Source organism: Gigantopelta aegis, chromosome 3 (assembly GCF_016097555.1).
Source record: "Gigantopelta aegis isolate Gae_Host chromosome 3, Gae_host_genome, whole genome shotgun sequence".
NCBI classification, from domain to species: Eukaryota; Metazoa; Mollusca; class Gastropoda; order Neomphalida; family Peltospiridae; genus Gigantopelta; species Gigantopelta aegis.
Genome location: NC_054701.1, coordinates 94129583 through 94155699, shown reverse-complemented (window position 1 = coordinate 94155699; position 26117 = coordinate 94129583). Strand labels below are relative to the sequence as shown.

General features: G+C 37.8%; 1 protein-coding gene across 1 annotated transcript in view; it reads left to right on the top strand.

Annotated features, from left to right (window-relative positions):
- Nucleotides 1-26117, top strand: part of LOC121369378 (calcium/calmodulin-dependent protein kinase type 1-like) — a 110300-nt gene that overhangs the window by 22368 nt on the left and 61815 nt on the right. The window contains exon 2 of the mRNA XM_041494437.1: nt 4540-4674. Within this exon, the coding sequence (XP_041350371.1) occupies nt 4540-4674 (135 nt within the window). The remainder of the gene's footprint in view (nt 1-4539; nt 4675-26117) is intronic.

Here is a 26117-nt window from a genome sequence, read left to right as displayed (position 1 = left end):
CTGAAATAAAACATATCAGTAGTCTTATCACTCATGGTAAAATAGTGAATTCTGAAATACCATTCTGACTGAAGTGAAACATTTCAATCGCTCATGGTAAAATAGTGAATTCTGAAATTCCATTCTGACTGAAGTGAAACATTAGGCAGCCATGTACTGATGCTATCAGAGAAAATAGTTTGTTAGATGTAACCTTGTTACTCCATACTGTTTTTGCAATTATTATTTTTTACTTATTACATTTTGATTAATGCTACTTCAAACATTGTCTAGGTTATAATACAGTGTTGTCTTCATCCCGACAACTTGACAACTCAGTGTAAGCTTTGTTTACTGTTGTCATGAATACTATAGATTGTGTAAGGTACAAGACCTTTCTGTCTGCTCCTTTTGTTGATAGCTCGCTGCTTAACAGACCAGAAGGTCCATGATTGGATGTGTCATTTACTCTCTGCAAATGAAGGCACCATTTCGTGTTGACTTTATCATTTGATTCACTTTAATGCTTGTTTGACTTCCTGGGCTCAAACGCATCACTGCAACTTTTCAATGATTTGATCGATTGTTCACACACCATATTGTTACTGTGCATTTCATACAGTTTGATGTGGAAGTTTGGACTGAATTAAAGAAAAAAATGTCTTGACATATTATTATATGGCATTGTAATTTCCAGTAGTGGCTTAAAATCACAAACAGTAGCATCCATATACATGTATATATACAAGTAGTTAATATGGTCATGTCAATATAGTTTAACAGTATTTTATTAAATATAGTAGTTAATAACATTGTTCCCCACCCCTCCCAACAACTCCAGGTATAAAACAGTAACAAGATCCAGTTTAAATTGTCCTAGAATTATGCCATTTACTTGTGTGATTAAACAAAATTAAGACTGCATCATGTCTTGAGCCCTCCCAAGTAGCTTGCAATCTTCTAATACTAATATCGGCTGTTTCATAGTATGGATCATTATACTGTACATATCGAACCTCACCTCTCAACTTAAGTATTCTGTCAGACAGGTTGGCATACTTACTTGTAGAGTAACTTGCAATCTTCTAATACTAATATCGGCTGTTTCATAGTATGGATCATTATACTGTACATATCGAACCTCACCTCTCAACTTCAGTATTCTGTCAGACAGGTTTGCATACTTACTTGTAGAGTAACTTGCAATCTTCTAATACTAATATCGGCTGTTTCATAGTATGGATCATTATACTGTACATATCGAACCTCACCTCTCAACTTCAGTATTCTGTCAGACAGGTTTGCATACTTACTTGTAGAGTAACTTGCAATCTTCTAATACTAATATCGGCTGTTTCATAGTATGGATCATTATACTGTACATATCGAACCTCACCTCTCAACTTCAGTATTCTGTCAGACAGGTTTGCATACTTAATTGTAGAGTAACTTGCAATCTTCTAATACTAATATCGGCTGTTTCATAGTATGGATCATTATACTGTACATATGGAACCTCACCTCTCAACTTCAGTATTCTGTCAGACAGGTTTGCATACTTACTTGTAGAGTAACTTGCAATCTTCTAATACTAATATCGGCTGTTTCATAGTATGGATCATTATACTGTACATATCGAACCTCACCTCTCAACTTCAGTATTCTGTCAGACAGGTTTGCATACTTACTTGTAGAGTAACTTGCAATCTTCTAATACTAATATCGGCTGTTTCATAGTATGGATCATTATACTGTACATATCGAACCTCACCTCTCAACTTCAGTATTCTGTCAGACAGGTTTGCATACTTACTTGTAGAGTAACTTGCAATCTTCTAATACTAATATCGGCTGTTTCATAGTATGGATCATTATACTGTACATATCGAACCTCACCTCTCAACTTCAGTATTCTGTCAGACAGGTTTGCATACTTACTTGTAGAGTAACTTGCAATCTTCTAATACTAATATCGGCTGTTTCATAGTATGGATCATTATACGGTACATATCGAACCTCACCTCTCAACTTCAGTATTCTGTCAGACAGGTTGGCATACTTACTTGTAGAGTAACTTGCAATCTTCTAATACTAATATCGGCTGTTTCATAGTATGGATCATTATACTGTACATATCGAACCTCACCTCTCAACGTCAGTATTCTGTCAGACAGGTTTGCATACTTACTTGTAGAGTAACTTGCAATCTTCTAATACTAATATCGGCTGTTTCATAGTATGGATCATTATACTGTACATATCGAACCTCACCTCTCAACTTCAGTATTCTGTCAGACAGGTTGGCATACTTACTTGTAGAGTAACTTGCAATCTTCTAATACTAATATCGGCTGTTTCATAGTATGGATCATTATACTGTACATATCGAACCTCACCTCTCAACTTCAGTATTCTGTCAGACAGGTTTGCATACTTACTTGTAGAGTAACTTGCAATCTTCTAATACTAATATCGGCTGTTTCATAGTATGGATCATTATACTGTACATATCGAACCTCACCTCTCAACTTCAGTATTCTGTCAGACAGGTTGGCATACTTAATTGTAGAGTAACTTTGGACATCATCTTATTGTCTCGTGATAGTCAGTTTGATGTACCAGCACCATTTAAGTGTTAGACACTGGAATTCCATGTCTCTGCCTGCCTCTTTCTATCTTAGTCCTATCAAACTAGAAAAGTCAGGAATTATTGGCTGATGCACCCAGGGTTCCACAAATACATACATCATCAGTCCTGGGTTAGTGAATTTTTGTCTGGGCTAGTAGAAAACATCAACTGTATTACTACAATAGGGCACTATCCAAAGGTTCTGTGAGGGCTAGTGACTTTGTGAAACTTTTGTTGACCACTGACATTGCACCCCACCACCCACTCTTGTTATATAGATAAAAACATTATTACAGTGATGTCTGATACATAGAGGTTATTACCAGAGTGTTTTTCGGTATAGTCAGTATCATATATTAGGAATACATTTTTTATTATGCGAGCCTCTGGCGAGCATAATACATTATTTTTATTCCTAATATATGATATTGATGATACCGAAATACACATGGGTGATACTCTCTCTATCATATAAGCTCAAGCTTAATACAACATGTTTTTGTAAACTGTACACGCAACTTTAATTCCTGTCCGCCATTACTAGATATTCAAATGACGTAAGAATATGTGGCGCGGTGTATTTTTGAATGGAAATTACATCAAACTCGAATGACGTCATTTGGATGTCCTTACATCAAAATAAAGTTATGCCTAACGTTTTTTGTTTTCTGAACGCTGGACAGCTTTCAGTGTCAAATTGTCATTGAAATGTTTTTATTTGATGACTATTAATACATACGTCAATCATGGAGTGTCACCCAAGTACGTTTGCTTAAATGTCAATAAACCTAGTGCTGAGACCTCGACTAATTTACATCTAATTTGCAAAGTTATCAAATTCTTAAAGTATGTGATCTGAAAAATATCACATACTTTGATTGCACTGAAAATGTAAGATATATGATAAATCTGTATATTCAGTGCAAAATTAGAATGATTGATGCAGCTGTTGTGAATTGGCTGGTTTATTAGGAAATGATTGGTAGACGTTTTTTTTTATTACAGATATCTACATGCATTATCATCTTATAAAGAACTTGTAAATGTTATTGTGTCCTATTTTCAGTGCCACACCTGCTCCATAGTGTTCATGCCATGTTAGTTGTTTAGCTGATAACACCGATAACAAGCTGTAGCAAGTCTTAACCGGACTCAGTCTCATGAAATGGCAATTTTCTAGCACATTACCCAATTGATGCTGTCTTCGTCCTGTCTCCAGCAGGCTTTCACAATTACTGGAGCTCAAGTCAGCTCGGACACTGCATGCTAGAGTGAGTCCGATGTATAAGAGGTTATCATATCAATACCCACTTAACCAATATTATAGCATAGGCCACATTTTAAAAGGCCAGGTTTATGCCATACTGTCTTGGACATTCAAGTCCATGGTATATCTGTATTGTCCTGTACTCAAAAGCCATGGTATGCATTGTTCTGACTGATGCATCAAGTGGTATGTGATGTCATGTCTTATGTACATTCAAGTCCATGGTATATCTGTCTTGTTCTGAATTAAAAAAATTGATAGTATGTGTTGTCCTGTCTGAGACATTAACTTTTATACTGGTATGTGATGTCATGTCTTGTATGGTACTTTCTATTCTGGCTTAGGTATTCAGCAGATATTATCAACTGCCTATGCATGCACCGAGGTTGGTCCTATCCTGGAAATTGAGTGGTGGTTTATGAGGGGAAAAACAGTTTGATGATCTGTATACTCTTCAATGCTTAAATTTTAGAAATATACTTGAGATTACAGCTTTAAATGTTTTGTTCATTTCTTCTTTTTAAAGAACTTATTTTGGACATGTTTGTAATGGGGAGAAGGAAAAAGAAAATAATTGATTTCTTTGTGATAATACTGTGAAATCTTCTGCACTTCCTTGATTTTGTTCATTTTCATAACAAATTTTATGTGATTTTCTTTGCAGAGGTGCTTTTTCTGAAGTAGTTCTAGCAGAAGAAAAGTCCAATCGTGGCAGATTTATGGCTATAAAGTGTATTGACAGACATGGCTTAAAAGGAAAAGAAGAAGCACTGGAGAATGAAATCTCTGTTTTAAGAAGGTGAGTGTCGTCATGTTGATGGATTCTATTGATTTGTGCTTTGTGAAATGTTTCCTCATACTCGACCTGTAATGGTCCTGTTTGAGTTAGTCCTTGGAAGGAAAACTGTTTGAGATGTCTTTCACGCATTGCTGTAGCTGAGACCTAAGTGTGATAATTGTCACTTTTACCAATTGGTGGCTTCACCATCATGTCACCAAACAAACTCAAAGCAACATTTTCTTTAATCACCAGCATCAGAATCTTTGGCTGCTTTAATTACAAGAGTTTGTAACTAGAACACTATTTTAATAGCTGGGGAGATGCTGTATCATGCCCAGGCTTTCTGACAGAAAATAATTTGACGATGTGTAGTACAGGGGTAATCCTGCCCATTGCTAGTTTAGCCAGTTGCTAATTTTTATACAAAGTAGCTACCACTATTTATCTTTAGCTAATAAAATGTTCCTTAAATTAACCACATTTTTAAGGAAAATACTGTACATATCTGAAAATTGGCTAATCCAAAAATGAATTTGGTCAGGTCAGGTCAGGTAAAAGGTTTAACGTGTGTATATACCACGAGAGTCACACACGCCTGTCCTGGGCTTAATCTCTGGCCTTTGCCAGTAACTAAGTCCAGGACAGGGGGGGGGGGGGGATTGAGTTTAAAATGGTCGGAATTTGGAATAAGTATTTAGTAGCGTCCAGCGACTGCGCGGACCGACTAGTAGACACTGAAGATGGGCCATGCTCTGATTGGCTGAATTTCGATTCCTTCGGATCTAACTAGCAAAACCTAAGTCTACGGAGAATAACTGCACCTAACATCATGTCTGGACTAAGAATTTAAACCCAAAGATAAGTTTGATCGCTCGGCCGAAAAGGTTTTAAGGTGATTTGAGCAATTGAACGGGCGCTAAAGTAAAATGCGTTGGACTATTTATAAAAAAAATAAACATAAGAATTTTGAAGCTCGATCGAAAAATGTTTAAAGTCCAACTAAGCCCAAAAAGGAGGTTACCTGTCCTAGTTAAGGTTGGCGCAGCAGGACTCATGGCGAGTTGATGGACTGTTCAGGCTTGAAGTTGGGGAGTCCTTCAGTCAAGGCCTGGATGTTGCGGCCGATGGCTCCTGGGTAGATGTCTCGTAGTACCATCTTTAAGATGCGGTGAATGGTCCCGTTTGACATCGTTGGCATCAGGAGCCCCTGCCTGTACAATCCGTCCTGCTGGGCTGTCACGTAAAGTTTGTCCGAGTTTGGGGCACCTTGCAGCTGGTACTTCCCTTGTCCGGTTGGAAGTTGGCGCCAGTGATTGTCCATCCAAGGTCCCTTGAGGTATTTGTTATCGGTGAAATCACCGATAACCGCCCCTGTATATTTCGCCGGGAGTCTGTCACAGACGAGGATCCAGTCGGGTTCATCGGACGTCTTCGGTACAGTGGTCGGTGACATCTTCTTGGATTCTCGCTGGACTGCCGCTGTGTCTACAACAACTGCCGGAGGTGGTGGTGGGCTCGCCGGTGGGTCATGAATGACCACGTGGCCCGTGTCCATCTTCGTAGGTTCCTCAACAGGAGGGGCCGCCACTGTCAGTGGAGCTGACAGCTTTGGTCCCCCCTGGGTGGTTCCTGGCGAGTGCTTCGGCCGAGTTGGTGATTTAGGCTGCGCAGACTGAACCGCCCCGGGTGGTTTAGCCACCGAGTTTGGATCACCTTGCGCCACTCCTAATCCCGTCCTCCTCTTCGGAACAGGTGGGACCGCCCCTGGCGGTTGAGCCGCCAAGTTTGGTCCCCCCTGTGAAGTCATGGTTCGCCTCCTCCGTCTTCTGCTGGGTGCGCGGTTCTTCCTGTCACTGCCGTAGATAAGCGTGACAGTCGCCGAGTCGCCATTGTGCTCGATCCGATACTTGGACAATGGCCCAAGCGATCGCAGCACAGCCCTTAGGGTGGGGTGGTGGTGGGGGGGGGGGGGGGGGGGGGGGGGGGGGGGGGGGGGTGGGGGGGGGGGGGTTAGAGAGATATCTCCACGTTCTCCAAACACAACTTCATCATATGAGAGTCAGTCATGGTCAATGAATTTGGAAGATAGTTATTCATATTTCAGTGGGGAATGACAACTACCCCAATCTGATTACAGATATGCCTATATAAATCACTGGTGACTTCGTTAGCCAATGTTATTATATTTGACAGCCATTAATATGGCTACTCAATAATGTGTCAACAGCTAATGAAGAGACGACACTTTGATGTAGTGCCAGCCATGCATATAAAAATCATGTCTAAATCTTCAGAGGCTATTTGGTGGTTTTCAGCAAGGTCTTATTATTCTGTCCAGACAGTTCAGACAGTATCCAGGCCATACAAGAGGGCATTGTCTCCACACAAACAAAACTGTGTCGCTGGTCTTGTTCTGTTCAGACAGTATCCAGAGTGCAAGAGGGCATTGTCCCAACTCCCCCTATATCCCATATATCAGTGGTCTTGTTATTCTGTCCAGACAGTTCAGATAGTATCCAGGCCTTGTAAGAGGACATTGTCCCCCTCCCCCAATAACCCCTATATGAGTGGTTTTGTTATTCTGTACAGACAGTTGAGACAGTAGCCAGGCCTTGAAAGAGGACTTTGTCTCCCCTCCCCCCCCCCCCCCCCCAAAACATCCCATGTGTCACTGGTCTTGTTATTAATCCTGTCCAGACTTTGCATGAGAGCATTGTCCCCCCCCCCCCCCCCCCCCCCCCCAGTAACCCATATATCAGTGGTCTTGTTATTATCCAGAGAGTTGAGACAGTAGCCAGGCCTTGAAAGATATTGTCCCCCACAAACAACCCATGTGTCACTGAACCTTAATGCCCCATCCCATTGTTACTCTTGAAGAGTATTCCATAAAAAGAAGCAAAATGGCAGATGACAAAATATTATATTCTATTTTCAAAGGAGATCTTGGCGAAGTCGATACTGGTGACATATGTTTACAATCTAGTACTAGTATTTGGAATCTGTGTCATTGCAATGTTGTTGCTTTTTATGATTTGTGTCTGGGCAAAATGTGGGGGAAATATAGCATTAATTAAATGTTGGGGAATAATTTATAGAAGTTGTTAACAATGTGGTTAAGATTTTAACTCGTAGAGTGCTGCAGACGTGTATACACATTCTAGGTCAAGTATACTACTCAAAAGAATTTAAGGGTCAGACGTTATTTTCGACATTATTTTCTGAATGTCAATTATATTAGCTAGACCATAATGTCACGCATGGTATTGTTCCATTTTGACGAAAGTGGGTCTAAGCAACCCATAAATGAATTAAAATCCACTGTCATTGACACTGTCGACTAGTTCTAATGGCGAAAACATGCTTACATTTGCACGTAAATTAGGGCGAAAGCGAAAGGTCTGCTAAGTGCCCATAACTTGCTTTTTCACAAAGCGCTTCATTTGCACGCTTTGCACATGTATTCCATGTTCCCAATGCTGAATTTTCGTATAATTGGAGCTTGCGTTCGTGTACGGTGCACACTCCAAATTCGACAATGGTACGACTTCAACTGACTATCGAAGATCGAGGAATGGCTATTGCTTGGCTTCAGGATGGCAATACGCAAAGAAATGTTTCTCTGTGACTTGGTGTCAGTCAGTGTGTCGTTGGCCGACTGTGGCAACGGTACCAAGCAACGAATTCTGTTCGAAATCGTCCACGTTCGGGAAGATCCCGAAGCACTACATCACCAATATGGCTCTACGTCAACGCACAACAACTGCACGCCGATTACGTGACAATCTGCGGACTGCGGCTGGAACTCGAGTGTCTGATCAAACCATACGCAATCGTCTGAGAGCCAATAATCTACGCTGCCGTCGCCAGGCTGTTCGACCACCACTCCTACCACGTCACAGAATGGCCAGACGTCACTGGTGCACGCTTCATCTGCGGTGGCAACGTGTTCAGTGGGGTCGAGTGATGTTCACTGATGAGTCCAGGTTTAGTCTCCAGTTCAACGACGGTCGGGTTCATGTCTACAGACGTCCTGGGGAGCGCTTCGCTGACGTTAACGTTAGACAACGTCACCGGTTCAGTGGTGGCAGCGTCATGGTGTGGGGCGGCATCTCTATCCACCACAGGACCCCCTCTATGTGGTGGATGGCAATCTGAATGGAATCCGCTATCTGAATGAGATTATCCGGCCGTTGATTCTCCCAGGCCTTCAGCAGATTGGCGGCGGGGCAGTTCTGCAGGATGACAATGCCAGACCCCACCGCGCCAGGGTGGTAACGGACTTTCTCAGACAACAAGGTATCGCCAGGATGGATTGGCCAGCATATTCGCCTGACTTGGCCCCAATAGAGTACGTCTGGGACGAATTAGGCAGGAGAGTTCGGGATAACCATGCCCCTCCGGCCAACCTTCATGATCTGGTTCAACTTCTTATGGCAGAGTGGCAGGCCATTCCCCAAGAGTTCTTCAAACGTCTGATCAACAGCATGAGGCAACGATGTGTCGAGTGTATTCGCGCCAGGGGTGGATTCACACACTATTAAACGAATGTTCTAATGTGTAAAATCCATGTTTGACAACCTTCAACTTTGACAGCATGTCATGTGACTTTCTTGTATACAGTGACGATTATTTGTGGGTTTTTGTAAATATGGAACAATAAATTAAATTTTTGGTGTAGTTTACATCATCAATCTAATACACTCTGAAACTTATTTGGTTATAAATTTTTGACCCTTAAATTCTTTTGAGTAGTATATTATGACGTCGCATGGAACCGTCGTCATAGCGTCGCTATGGTTTGACTGTTTTAATTTTTTTTACATATGAAAACGTTAATGGATAATAGGTGCATAAAATCCTCTAAGATATAGACAACTGACAGCTGAGAATGGGTTTTTATTTCAAATTTAAAAAAAAGAAAGAAAAAAGATGCGTTTGTTTTTAATCTATGATGTTGCAGTTTTTATTCCTCAGTGTAGGCCTACCCACATGCTACAACGAACTGTATTATACCTTGCTATATCACCAGAATTACAAGAACAGTGTAGTTTCACTTCGAAATATTACTAAAACGTAGTTAAATGGAACACGTTTTACTATAACGACTTGACGACGTCTGGTACCCAAAAGGACATTCGCGCCATTTTCGACAGCTAATCACGTGATGTCATTGTCTCCCCTTTCCCAATCGATTTTTAAAAAGTTATTTGTTGTTATATTAGATGTTATAAAGCAGTTGATATTTATTAAAAAAATTGATCATTTGACAGCACAAGTACCACTTTCTTTTATCACGAAAGATATCAGTAGCGCTAACGTATCAACGCATATCAGTGTTGTTGTGTTTTGTTTTTTGGGGGTTTAGTTTTTTTCTTCTTTCCGTCTTTTTTCCTTCTTTTTAAATTTTTGTTGGTTTTTGTTTGGATGTGCATTAAATCACTAAGTTATTATTGTTGTACTTCATAAAAAATCACTAAACTTTATGGTACGGTAATGCAGTGTAATTTTACATGCGATTTACAGGCCTATATAGCTATTCACAAAGATGAATTGCCTAAACAAAAATAAATAAGAAGAATTGTTTTTGTTGCACTAATAAAGGTGAACTGCATTTACGCTCGGTACTGTTTCTCTCCCCAACTCCCATCAAATCACTCTTGCATTAAATGAAACTACCGGTAGGTTATGTATTCTCAAAAGTTCGGGAAGGCCGATAGGACCGCAGAGGGGATTGCTTTGAACTTCCTCAATTTTAGGAACCAATCACAAAATCCGAACATAGCATGTCACACATATAATAATTATGGAGCGGCAAGGCGCTGCATTTGCATTATTCCAGTAGATGTGGTTATGCTTGTATGTAGGCATTTTAACAAGGAAGGGGGGGGGGGGGTTCTTACTCTGACGAGCGCAGTTTTATGGGGTCATGCTCCGGAAAATATATTGGGGGGGGGGGAGGAGACAATTTCCTTGAATACGGAGGGGTTTCCACCCTGAAACCCTAACTTGGCACGCGCGCCTGAACCGATACAAAGTTTCGTTATTATATTTTGATAAAGATTTAAAGAGATTTGAGAAAAGAATAAAGATTTTTGAAAATAATCCTCTAACTTGGGATAAAATTTTCTGTTCGTTTTATTTTTATATTCTTCAAATGAATACATCGCATTGATATCGCTAACTGATAAAAGTAGTTTCGTTTTTATAAAGGCGGTCAAAATAATATTTGACACCCAAGAAAAATTATTTTAATGGTGAACACTAGTTTATAATAAAACTGACATCGAAAACATTTAGTTTCCATGGTTTCGGGCTTTCCGACCGACAGTTAAATTGAGAATCACGTGACAAAGAAGTCTGACCTAGATATGCAAATTAGGTGTATTCTGTTTCGATACAGTCTGTTGTATCGTAGTTTTTAGTAATAGGCCTACATTGTTCGATATAATACATTTTTGGTAGAAGAATACAACTTTTTCTTTTGATTTAACCATTTTCGTTAACACGTATTATTTGGGATCTTCGGCAACACATTCAATGCGATATTTTCTGTGCGAGTTTAAACAGACGATCTTATTTTTCCAAAAGGTGTGCATATGTTTCGTACTTTTTTCTTCATATTATTATTATTTATTTAAAAAAAAATTGTTCTGATAACGTCTTTGTAAGTTAAAAGTAGTTATTAAAGTATTTGTAAATTAAGTGAAAACATTAATTAAAATGCGCAACTTCCTATTTTTGAAGTAATGTCCGTGTTCATTATGTAAAGTCATGTGTCGAACAGCACGTGCGTGTTTGCACACGGTTAATAGTTCTGCTCAGCGACCATTAAATTGCTAGCTCGAGTCACCTCCAGCCCTCCGCTTATATGTAGGGGAACTATATATCAATATAAATAAGGGGAATGAATGAATGAATGAATGAATGAAAGAATGTTTAACGACACCCCAGCACGAAAAATACATCGGCTATTGGGTGTCAAACTATGGTAATGCAAATAAATAAAGTGATGATCAACATCAATATAAAAATTCAAGGTTTTAAACCAAAACAGTGTAAAGAACTGTGCAAAAATACAAATACAAATATCACAGAATTTTACGGACACCGAATTTTACTCTAAACTTCAATTTGTGCTGTATTGACCATTCTCAAAGAGAATGTTACACCCCTGCACCACGGTGAGGTTACAGCACGCGCAGGGGTATAAATAAGGTTGCACTATACCAATTAATTTCCGGCTGGGTCGAAGTTCGAGGTGTACCGAACTTTTGATAGAGAAGTTAACACCACAAGTCCTGTGATTGGTTATAAATGTGAGTGTGTTGGTTGTAAAAACAATTAGTTTCATCTGGGCTAAAAATGTATGCAATTTTATTTGATGTAGTACCACCGTGTCAAGTAGCCTTGTGCTTGGAACATGTATGGGGTACCTGTAAAAAAAAAGTACTAAAATTTTGTGCGAAACTAGGGGTGTTGCAGAAACATCTGGTTATACCGAAAATGAGCCATGAAAGGTACCATTTTCTGCAGTTAATACTTTGAGGTAGGGGTTGTAGTACTGATATTTATGGGTCACAGTTTGGTTGATATATTGCATATAGTGTTTTTAAACACAAACGTTAACATGGTCGCCTATGGGATTTGAATTGGTATAGTCCAACCTATAGCACATATTCAGTGCATAATAAAAAAGATTATGATTTTTGTGATTTAATTAAATTAAACTACACTATTTGATTAATTAGCTGTCACTCAGCCATGCAAGTTCACAATGACCTTGACCTTGACAATAATTACTGTACATAGCTCTGAATGGAGTTTGAACAAAAATTAGCACTGAGGAAAAGTTGATTTTGGCCTATAATTCATACTATACAGATTTGAATGTTCTTATTTACATGGTGTTTGACTTGCCATATACAACTGCTCTTAAATATGTTAATATATCTAGGCAGTCTGAACTTAGATTTTAATAGCAATTTATTTTTATATTAAAAATAACATGTGCCAATATTGGGATAATGTCTTTAACTTCTATAAACATAGTTAATGTTTCATGTGTGTACTTCTGATAGCTTAACTTTTTAAAGACCTTGATTTTTATTGTCCTTTTGGCATATTTATAGGGTGCTAAGTCATATTTTAGACAAATTTGTAGTTTTTAGGGGAAACATTTTTTTTTTACTTTGAAGAATTTTTTTACCAAAGCCATAATTAAAAATTTTTGTCACTATTGTGCCTTCTGTTCTCATTTATACATAACAATAAGCTTGTTAAACATATCTTTAGGTCTCCAGATCAAATCTTTTTTTAAAATAATCACTTAGTTTGCTCCCATGAAGTGTATTTTAAGTGTATACTAGATTTGGAACCAATTTTTTCCAGATTTGATTATCTACCTTGGTGTAATTTGATGATTTATTTTATTGTTAATGCTGTATTATCCAATGTTAATAGCTAAATGATATGCTGGATTACAGATTGTAGGAATACATCCAATATACATATTGTATTGATCTGGATTAGAAAATAATGCAATAAAAATAGATGTTCGGGTAATTATGTCACTTAAAAACAGGTTTTTTTAGTAATGAATCAAAAATAAATATGCGAAAGCTGCATGATAATTCCAGATATTACAAATTTTTAAAACCTCCAACTACAGTAGGGTATACATAAAATATAGTCAGGAATATTGGTGGCTGCCAATGGTTTTGATGGTCCAATTTGAAAATCTGCATAGCTGATGGATTTGAAATTCCCGCACATGGTAACTTGAAGATGCCCACACTCAGCATACAGGATTTTCTTCCAACAGTGATGTGCAGGACATTAAGTCATTACTTCATACAGATGCAGTCATGTTGGTTTTTCCTTCCTCAGACATTGTATTTTTTTTAATACTGATATTTCTTTGATGTGCCTATTGAGGTCTTCATAATCTAGGGGTCAGTCAAGTACATGTGTTTCAATGGAATAAGTTTAAGGAGTTGAGGTACTCTGAATAGCCATGCTGTCTCTACATATATAGCTGAGCACACACACACATCTGACAATAAATATCTTCAGGAGTATTATTTTTAAAAAAATTATTTTTTCAAATATGACATATTGCATTTGTACAAAACTGTACAAAATACATGTGTTTTGTGAGGTGTACATTAAATTAGGTTGCACTGTAGAAACAACAGTTTCAGTGAGGTTGTCAGTTTATGTCAGAAGACACCAGATCCTGGTTGTCATAAAAAACACATGATTCACCACCTTTTGAAACATGTATGTTATCAGTATAGGTTGCACTATACCAATTAATTTCCGGCTGGGTCGAAGTTCGAGGTGTACCGAACTTTTGATAGAGAAGTTAACACCACAAGTCCTGTGATTGGTTATAAATGTGAGTGTGTTGGTTGTAAAAATAATTAGTTTCATCTGGGCTAAAAATGTATGCAATTTTATTTGATGTAGTACCACCGTGTCAAGTAGCCTTGTGCTTGGAACATGTATGGGGTACCTGTAAAAAAAAGTACTAAAATTTTGTGCGAAACTAGGGGTGTTGCAGAAACATCTGGTTATACCGAAAATGAGCCATGAAAGGTACCATTTTCTGCAGTTAATACTTTGAGGTAGGGGTTGTAGTACTGATATTTATGGGTCACAGTTTGGTTGATATATTGCATATAGTGTTTTTAAACACAAACGTTAACATGGTCGCCTATGGAATTTGAATTGGTATAGTCCAACCATAAGGGGAGGACTGGAGGTGACTCGAGCTATTAGATTACGTGTCGATCCGGTCAAAAATGTACATTTACCGACCAGCGATATTACTTTACTATTTACGATTGGCTGATGGGGCCATTCGTCGTACGACACATTTTACCAGGCACAGGAATTAAGTAGACATTGTGTGTGTGTGTGTGTGGGGGGGGGGGGGGACAGATCGATGGTGGATTTTTTTTTTTTTAGGGGCTTCCGGGGTATATTCCCTTGTAAACTTTTAAAAACTAGATGACCTGAAATGCAGTTTCCTGCATTCTACAAATAAAATTAATCTTTGCCTTAATATTTACTACAATATTATTGTCTTTGATTCAGAATTATTATGGGGGGGGGGGGGGGGGGGGGGGTCACTAGAGTCCTGTCTCCACTGTGCCTGTTTACGTAACGCTCTCAAGGAGATGGGGAATCGTGGGATGCGTTTGTATACCGCTTTTGACTGAAACATATTACAAAAATATAACTTGAAAAGGGTTGCATGATTAAAAAAAAAAGTATCAGGTTACTACGTTTTGATATCAGTGTAACAGGCTAGGTGAAGGTCACCTGTTACACTATTGTCTAAACCTCGCCAAATAACCACGTTATCAAAACGTAAAAACCTGATATTCTATATTTTATTGCGAGTGTGAGAGAGAGTGGGGTATTAAAAGTGCAAGATTTTGCATTACTTATTGTTGACTTGCCACAAAGATCAACAAAAAGGTGGGGGGGGGGGGGAGGGTTCAACGACACCACTAGAGCACATTGATATGTTAATCATCGGCTATTGGATGTCAAACATTTGGTAATTTTGACATATAGTGTTAGAGGAAACCGGCTATGTTTTTTTATTATCGTATTTGACCGGAAATAAGCCCAGGGCGCCAAGACAACTCGTGAGCTTAGCATGGTGTGGGCTTATTCCCAGACAAGGGGCCAGTTTTGTTGAAAAAAATAAAATAATAATAATTAAAATAAATAATAATAATAATTAAATTAACTAGGAAGAAAACAAAAAAAACGTTCAGTAGCACATCTATTAATTAGTGTTTCATTTGTTATTAATAAATAATAATTGTTTATTAATTTTTTTATTTTATTTTACTAATATCTAATTATCAGAAACACACCTTCTATGTTACAATTACTTACTAGTGTTGTTTATTTACATCCAAAATTTAATGCTGATAAGACTTAAAACAACAGCAATTAAAGGGACACACCCCTAGTTACGGCTAGTTGTTAACCATTACGGCATTGTTTTTCGCTATTAAACCCATTTTTTCACAAATAAAATTGCACTTTACTTACCGTTTATTATTTAGAATATACATTTCCATTCACCTGAAGTGTTTTTTGGTAATCCTGGTAATCCTGGTTTTTGTAATACCACAAAATGCATTTTTCGTATTTCATAAAATGGCACGTGCCTCTGAGAAAAAAACGTTGAGCAGACAAGGTCTAATCTATTTTTAGAGGGGATATTTCCATTTCAATGTCACAGACGTTGGTATACTACGTGACCGTTATCATTTTGGTTCGGTTTGTTTTCTCGTGCACGGTTCGCACAATCAACATCCGATTTGTTGTTGTTCATTTGTGAGATTTTTCTTCACAGTTCGTGAACATTTTCAGTAACAATAAAGTTCAGACAAGTAAGTGTCTCAATACAAAATGTTACAAACCAGTCAGCTTACACAATCTAATTAAAATTAGCTCCACTATTACATGTGGACACCAGTTGGAGCTCATGTCCACCAATCAAAACCTTACTTGCAGAATCCTGCCAGTTATTTAAAACTAACAACACTGTGTAGTGCCCAATGTCCAGGTAACATTTCGTCTGTAAATAATAATTTAAATATTGACCAATCACACTTCGCCTTTTATAACGTTATTTGGGAGCATACAAATTCTAAAAATATCGGGCGAGTCTTATTTTAGTGGCCGCAGTACAGCGAACCATACCAATACGTACGGGGTGGGTTATCAGTCTTCAATTTTACATTAAATATTATTTATTTATTTATAAAATTAAAAAAAACATTTGTGTTACATTTGTGTTTAATTATCTGCAGGAAGTATGACCTTTTAAATGAACTTTGAGCAAACTTGCAATTTCGTGTTATTTATAAGGTGACGAAGTTGGGGGTGGGCTTACTTACAAATGAGGGCAAAATTTCTTAAATGCTACCAAACGGAGGGGGGCTTATGCAAAGACATGGGCTAATTTCTGGTCAAATACGGGTAGTAGCAAGGAATCTTTTATATGCACCATCTCACAGACAGGATAGCACACACCACTGCCTTTGATATACCAGTCGTGGTGCACTGGCTGGAACGACAAATAGATCATTGGACCAACCGATGGGGATCGATCCCAAACTGACCGCAATCAAGCGAGCGCTTTACCACTGGGCATCGTCATGCCCCTCAAAGATCAAGAAAGGACCATTCAACATTAACGTAATGCAGACATTTGTTTTTACCCAAATTTTTAATAGCCCTTGTCCCATCCCATAATGCATATACTACAATATAAGGGAAACCCATTGGAAATGTATTACAATAATTGGGTTCAATTTACAAAATGTATTATTATACAGAGCTCAGGAGTTTGGTGTTGTATCTGATGAGTTTGATCTACATAATAATACACTTCATAGTACAAACAAGCTAACATGCACTATAAAGAAATTTTGTTTATGTAAGTAACTTTGACCTTTGACCTAATGACCCAAACCCAATATGTGGCTATCTAGCACTACGGTCATGTAGCAGACAAATGAGGTCAGTTTGTTACATGGGGTGGGGGGTGGGGTGGGGGTGTACAACTATGTATGTGTGTATAATTTTATAAAATTTAAGTTTAAAAAAAAAGGTTTAATTGGGGGCGTGACTCTGTGCCCTCCAACCCCCGCTGGTTTGTTAAATAGTTTGGTAGTGACACGATGAGCAAAATGTAACCTTGCCCTTTGACCGGGTGACCCCCAAAAGCTAGATCTTTATGGATCAGTCTAATATAAAAGTCATAAAGTAGAAGTTTAATGTTAGTTTGTTAAACAGTTTGTAGGAAATACATTGTCAATTTGTCTCCTTTTACTGTGACATTGACTTTGATCTTGTAACCCCGAAAGAAAGCAGAATATGGATCTGCTTAGCATAATGTAGAAGTTTCAGGTTAATTTCTTGAACAGTTCCAAACGAAATACAATGACAATTGATTCTTTTTATTCATTGTGACCTTGACATTTGATCTGGTGACCTTAAAAGCAAAATATAGATCAGTGTTGCATAGTAAGATTGTTTAACAATTTTGTAAGAAGTTTTGTCAGAAATGCCCAACAATTGTTTCTTTTTTGTTAGAAATGCCCAACAATTGCCTCTTTTGTATGTGACACCTTGACCTTTGACTGTTGACCTGATAATCTATGACCTACAAAGTAATTAGTTTGCCTAATTTAAGTTCATAAGATAGAAGTTTATGGTCAATTTCTTAAACAGTTCCATAATAAATACATTGACAATTGATTCTTTCTATTCATTGTGACCTTGACATTTGACCTGGTGACCCCAAAAGCAAAATATAAAGCAGTGTTGCATAGTAGAAGTTTTAGGTCAGTTTGTTTAACAATTTTGTAAGAAGTTTTGTCAGAAATGCCCAACAATTGCGTCTTTTTTGTTAGAAATACCCAACAATTGCCTCTTTTGTATGTGACCTTGACCGTTGACCTGATAATCTATGACCTACAAAGTAATATGTGCATTAGTTTGCGTAGTTTGAAGTTCTTAAGTTAGAAGTTTAAGGTCAATTAAGTAAACGGTTCCATAAGAAATACATTGACAATTGATTCTTTCTATTCATTGTGACCTTGACATTTGACCTGGTAACCCCAAAAGCAAAATATAGATTGGTGATGCATAGTAGAAGTTTTAGGTCAGTTTGTTTAACAATTTTTGTAAGAAGTTTTGTGAGAAATGCCCAACAGTTGCGTTTTTTGTTGTTAGAAATGCCCAATAATTGCCCTTTTTTTTAATGTGATCTTGACCTTTGACCTGATAATCTATGACCTACAAAATAATATGTGCATTAGTTAGTTTGCCTAGTTTGAAGTTCATAAGTAAGATGTTTGAAGAAATTTCTTAAATGATTTAGTATGTAATCCAATGGAAACTACTGTTTTCATTGTTAACTATATACATGACCTTTTTACCTCAGGACCTTAATATTAATCAGATGCATTCTTGTTGTATAAGGGTCTGTTAACAGACAGAGGATTATAATAACACTATTCAATGATTTTGGTAAAAGTAAACCTGCTTCAATTTCACCTTTTTGTCAGTTACCCAGTTTGCAGTGGTTACCATGGTAACAGATTTTAAAAATTATAAACATTGTATTAATTTAAAGGACATTTAATATTCTTAAGGTGTGTGTAATTTGAAGACTATTTAAAAAAAAATGTAGCAATAGTAACACTTTTAAAACTAGTTAATGCCGAAAATTATGTTGAAACAAAACTGATAGTACTAATCATTTCATGTCATTTTTTATCAAAATAAAGGTGTTTTCTAGGGGGAAAATCCATTAAAAACATAAATATAGTTAATAAATAAAGATATAGTCTTATATTACAAGAACTTTATTAACTTAAAATAAAAAAATTTATTAAGTAGTTTCAAAGAACAAATCTTTTTAACTTTGTACTTGTTGCCATGGTAACATAAATAAAATAATTTATTTTAAAATATTGTAGTAAAGTAGCCAGTCCATTATAGAATATGTTTGTATATTTTCATTTCAATATGCCAAAAATTAAGAGAGATATCATTAAAAATGTATGATAGGTCAAATTCTTGAAAGTTTTAAAAAACAATGCAGCCTGATAAGGGTTAATATAATAGCAAACAGAATACAACAAAGACCTCATCCAATCCCCTGTAAATTAAATACCCATCAAACGACCCAATTTGGCTCATGGGTGTACTGTTTATAGGGTTTACTGTTTATAGAGGTTTACCAGCATTATGTAGCTACAAGTATATGTAATAGAACTTGATTCAGTAACATTATTTCAACATTTGGTGGCTCATATTTTTATTTATGACGGGCACAAATTGATCCACTTGGGTCATTTTCACAGACACCACCCAAAACATTATTTTCAGGCCTGTTATGCAAATACAATTCTGTAAATAAACATTCGGTTATCTTGGTAAAAGTCGTGCGACCCATGTCTGGTTATCTAATATTTAGAAATACTGTCCCCTGTGGGGAAATTGAAGAGACCATTTATGCACTCATTGACCCTATCAGTCAGCTGTGGACATATCAGCTAGTACAGCCAATTAACCTGCTATTCTTGAGTTGCAAAATGTTAAATGATGTTGCATTTTGAAGGCCATACTGCATGCAACTATCTTTAGTTTATTAGCGGCGTTTCACGGCTTAATGTTCTTTGTTATGTCGCTTCACTTGATACTGTCCTTTTCTTGAGACAGTATTACTGAAGATAAGAAAATTAATCTTGTCCACTCATTGTTAGACTGTGTCGCAGTTCATTAGTGTCTTTGTGAGCATGTGACTAATCGTCTGGAATATAATAATGATGTGCGGTACATCTGTTGTGCAGTTTCAGCTTAATCACCCGGAAGTAGAGTTACTTAGCTTAATGAGTTTAATCATATTTAATAATCCTTGGCTGTGTACAAACACATTGTTGTCCATTCCTTTCAGTGTGGTTCTGTCCATGCTTCATTGTGTTGCAAGGTCTTACCGGTACCTCTCTGACTTGTGTTATAGCATTTCTCCCACCCCTGTAATTAGTACATTTCCCCACCGTATAGGCTTATCTTTCTATCTTTTATGTCTTAGACCATTTCCCATCTCAGTAGTTCCACCAAATTAATAAATAAATAAATAAAAAGAAAAAGCAAAGAAAAGGAATATATAAAAATCTAACACAGTTTTTAAATAGATTTTTATTTAAAATATTCTTCATAAGATTTTAGTATAAAATAAATTTAACTTTTATTAGGAAAAATCTACATTTGGAGATTGTGTTTGATTCCACCAGAATTCCAACACCAGTTGGTTATTGTAATCTCTCACAAGATTCTATAACCTGTTAGTTAATTCACTGTACATCTGATGTTGAGGTGGTAGCTTCTCTTTATCCAGTACCTGGGTCACACACCCACTTTGCTGAGAGTTAATTCACTGTACATCTGATGTTGAGGTGGTAGCTTCTCTTTATCCAGTACCTGGGTCACACACCCACTTTGCTGAGAGTTAATTCACTGTACATCTGATGTTGAGGTGGTAGCTTCTCTTTATCCAGTACCTGGGTCACACACCCACTTTGCTGAGAGTTAATTCACTGTACATCTGATGTTGAGGTGGTAGGTTCTCTTTATCCAGTACCTGGGTCACACACCCCCTTTGCTGAGAGTTAATTCACTGTACATCTGATGTTGAGGTGGTAGCTTCTCTTTATCCAGTACCTGGGTCACACACCCACTATGCTGAGAGTTAATTCACTGTACATCTGATGTTGAGGTGGTAGCTTCTCTTTATCCAGTACCTGGGTCACACACCCACTTTGCTGAGAGTTAATTCACTGTACATCTGATGTTGAGGTGGTAGGTTCTCTTTATCCAGTACCTGGGTCACACACCCACTTTGCTGAAAGTTAATTCACTGTACATCTGATGTTGAGGTGGTAGCTTCTCTTTATCCAGTACCTGGGTCACACACCCACTTTGCTGAGAGTTAATTAACTGTACATCTGATGTTGAGGTGGTAGCTTCTCTTTATCCAGTACCTGGGTCACACACCCACTTTGCTGAGAGTTAATTCACTGTACATCTGATGTTGAGGTGGTAGGTTCTCTTTATCCAGTACCTGGGTCACACACCCACTTTGCTGAGAGTTAATTCACTGTACATCTGATGTTGAGGTGGTAGGTTCTCTTTATCCAGTACCTGGGTCACACACCCACTTTGCTGAGAGTTAATTCACTGTACATCTGATGTTGAGGTGGTAGCTTCTCTTTATCCAGTACCTGGGTCACACACCCACTTTGCTGAGAGTTAATTCACTGTACATCTGATGTTGAGGTGGTAGCTTCTCTTTATCCAGTACCTGGGTCACACACCCACTTTGCTGAGAGTTAATTCACTGTACATCTGATGTTGAGGTGGTAGCTTCTCTTTATCCAGTACCTGGGTCACACACCCACTTTGCTGAGAGTTAATTCACTGTACATCTGATGTTGAGGTGGTAGCTTCTCTTTATCCAGTACCTGGGTCACACACCCACTTTGCTGAGAGTTAATTCACTGTACATCTGATGTTGAGGTGGTAGGTTCTCTTTATCCAGTACCTGGGTCACACACCCACTTTGCTGAAAGTTAATTCACTGTACATCTGATGTTGAGGTGGTAGCTTCTCTTTATCCAGTACCTGGGTCACACACCCACTTTGCTGAGAGTTAATTAACTGTACATCTGATGTTGAGGTGGTAGCTTCTCTTTATCCAGTACCTGGGTCACACACCCACTTTGCTGAGAGTTAATTCACTGTACATCTGATGTTGAGGTGGTAGCTTCTCTTTATCCAGTACCTGGGTCACACACCCACTTTGCTGAGAGTTAATTCACTGTACATCTGATGTTGAGGTGGTAGCTTCTCTTTATCCAGTACCTGGGTCACACACCCACTTTGCTGAGAGTTAATTCACTGTACATCTGATGTTGAGGTGGTAGCTTCTCTTTATCCAGTACCTGGGTCACACACCCACTTTGCTGAGAGTTAATTCACTGTACATCTGATGTTGAGGTGGTAGGTTCTCTTTATCCAGTACCTGGGTCACACACCCACTTTGCTGAGAGTTAATTCACTGTACATCTGATGTTGAGGTGGTAGCTTCTCTTTATCCAGTACCTGGGTCACACACCCACTTTGCTGAGAGTTAATTCACTGTACATCTGATGTTGAGGTGGTAGGTTCTCTTTATCCAGTACCTGGGTCACACACTCACTTTGCTGAGAGTTAATTCACTGTACATCTGATGTTGAGGTGGTAGCTTCTCTTTATCCAGTACCTGGGTCACACACCCACTTTGCTGAGAGTTAATTCACTGTACATCTGATGTTGAGGTGGTAGGTTCTCTTTATCCAGTACCTGGGTCACACACCCACTTTGCTGAGAGTTAATTCACTGTACATCTGATGTTGAGGTGGTAGCTTCTCTTTATCCAGTACCTGGGTCACACACTCACTTTACTGAGGGGTTGCTTATCCTTCAGACTATCCAAAAAAACTTGGTCTTTGGATATTAAGCACCGGTATTTGTTGATATCCTGTTGTGGTAATGGTATCTGTTATGGTGGCTGTTAATGTGGGGAAATTCCTCACCAACTCTGTTAATTGGAAGATCCACAAGGAATGCAGGGAGCTCAGTTCTACCCTACCATAAAACTCTGTACCTTCCTCTTGCGATGTTCAAGTAGATCTTGGAATTAATTATTCTTGAACAAGTTGGAGTTTGTCTGGAAATTGTTCCAGTAGGAGCTCCAGTGTTTCAGGTACAAGTACAAAATGTATGTCAACAACTAACAGGAATGACTGTGCTGGAAACATCTTAATCATCTGACAGACAGTTCTGCACAGTGTTTGAAATAAGCATTTGTCTGTTTGTCCCAACAAGTGAAAATCTATTCGGACAAGCAAAATGTGCCTTGGTGGTTGTCCAGTGGACATGTAAAAAATTTCAGTGCAGTTTCATTTTGAGCAATCACAAACATCATCCTGGTGCTTGAATGAAACAAACCATTTATTTGGACAAGTAAAAATATTGGTGGACAAGTAAATTTCTAGATGTATTTGTCCGATGGACTAGCACAAATTCTGCTTACTTCTCTCACTGCTGCAGTCATAAGATAATCATGTTTTAGTCCACTTGCACTGGATTTGGGACAAATGGTATTATTACTATCACTGTTTTTAATTAAACCTTAAAGGAAGGAAGATTAGTTAATTTTGTTTTATCATTTCAACAAAAAAAATGTATACACAGTAACATTATTATAATGTTTGATACTATATTGAATTGCCGTCTTAAAATGACCCGTACCCTGTATACTGTGACTATATATAGCAGAGTTCGACAAATCCGCTAGCCCGACGCCCGTGGCTAGTGGTTTTTAAGTTCGGGCTAGTGAGAAACGCAAAACCCCCCTCCTTATCGCTCGATTGTGGGTGTTTTTTTTCTTTTTCTTTCGGTTAAAATTTCGTTTAATAAATTTGATTGTGACGTTTGTCATCGAATAATATCAACAACGCAATCAGTATATAATAATAATCCACTTGAACTAGGTCTGCAAACTGCAGTAACATGCTATCTCTACATCGCCAGTTACAGCATGCATTGTTTACTTTTCCTTTTCAAGTTTCTGGCACAGGAAATAAGTCTAATGACATGCGTGTTTTGATTGGTTGGACACATCACGTGATAGTTAATCTCGCACATATATTTTAGGCTAAGAACTTGAAAATCACCAATCGCGACGACAGGTTAATCTCAATCAAGTAAACCCCAGTCATGCTTTGAATTTCAGTGTTTGTTTTATTTACCTATTGTTTTCTAATATAACTCTTCGCTGACAACAATTTACTTTAATGGTAACCGCACATGCAATGACTCTGCTTGGCCTATTAACGTGTAGCGGTCTGGATAAGATAATGCGTCACAGCTGCCGATACAAGATACCTTTTTGGTTCATCAATTAACAACGGATTAGATGTCACCGTTATATTCTTTTGATATCGGTCTAACACGGGATAATGCCCTGTATTTGAGCAATTGACATTACCATTCCTGGCGACATAAATAGTAGGGCCCTAAATGTAGGGCTCTACCGAATACACTGAAACATCTATTACCGTGTGTCACACTGTCGTACCCTCATTTAAATTTAATTATTTTGATAGTGGTTTTAGATAGCAACCATGAGTTTGCTCAATTATTTTGTCCCCGGGGGAGAGCAAAAGCGAAAACGTAACAATGACGATGGATCACACTTGACAAAAAACCAAACGTACAACACGACAAAAAACTGAAAGTTACAACATGATTTAAGTGTTTGTTTTATTTTACTGTTATACTCGTAAATGTGTAATGTTAAACACTTATATAAAAATCCAGTTATAATTGATCAGGAATTTGGGCTAGTGCTTTATCTTGGTGGGCTAGTGGTTTTCACAAATCCACTAGCCCTGTGGCTAGTGACTTTTCAAAATATTTGTCATACTCTGTATATAGAGAACCCAGGTATGTGTGTTTGTCATCTATGTTGAACGGTGAATAACGCGAGGACGGATCTGATAACTCGCTTTCACCTTCAATGAGTTTGCCTCAAGGTGTGGTAAAGAAGATTGGCAGATAAAACAGAATGGACATTTTTCCAAGATTAGGTTCTCATGTCAATACATGACTGACCGTAACACTGTTACAGTGGACACAATATTCAGGAAGAAAACGATGTGTACACTCAATCTCGAGTCGAGCACTGCTTATAACAGTCACCTAAACAATACATAGATTAAAAAGTCTCTTTTTGAGGTTATGCATGTTTAACACAGGTCTATATCACACATTCAACCCATTATGATTTTAATTATAGTTATATGATGTCTGAAAACAAGGTTAAGGACCACAAAGGTAATGAGAGAGGAAACCAGCTGCTGCTACTCCATGGGCTACTCTTCAGTTAGCAGTCAGGGCTCTTTTACATGCACCATCCCATAGTCAGGACAGCATATACCACAGCCTTTGTTATACAAGTTGTGGAGCACTGGCTCGAACAAGAAATATCCCAGTATAGACCCACTGACAGGGACAATTAACTGCGTAATACAGGTCTATATGTTAAAGATTTGACTGTTTAGTTCAGGTGTGTATCTTAAAAAAACAGCTGGCTAACTATTGTTTATTTAGAAGTAGTTCCAAATTAAAATAGTAAAAAGATATTTTGAGACTGAAATCTCACCACATTTAACAAATCCTGATTAAAAAAACTCTTAGAATATTTGTTTGTTTGTTTGTGAAATGGGTTGTAAAAACTTTCCTTTTGCCCTAGATCCCGAGATTGATGGTATAATTGCAGGATGTTTCCATTAAGTCCATGATCTAATGGAACATTATATGGCAATCAATTGCTTGTTTGTTTAGACATCAAAAGACGAAAGGTGAAGGTTGAAGTGTATTCTCATTTTGTACAATAACCGGGGTTAAAATGTTGAAGAAGATGATTGCCTCACGTTGGTTGGGATATTGATTCGAGATCACATGAGAATATCGCACTCTACACTAATTGTATTTCACTTTCTGCATGACAGCCCATCTTGCAAAATTACTCAGCTTTATAAAAATGTTGTCATTCTCTTGCAGTCCATACATATTTCATTTAATATTTAATATGTTCCATTTTATTCACTTAAAGAGACTGTCCCGAGTTTGAAGCCGTTATAAGATGTTTCCAACTGATGTAATATTTTGAAGGATTAAGATTACATATTAAATGCTTTCTCATTTAGATTACCACTGTTTGTATATCCAATGTGTTTGCAGTCATGTACTGATGTATGCAGAAATCTTTTTTTTATTTTACTGCGTAATATATTTTTTTGTACATTCAA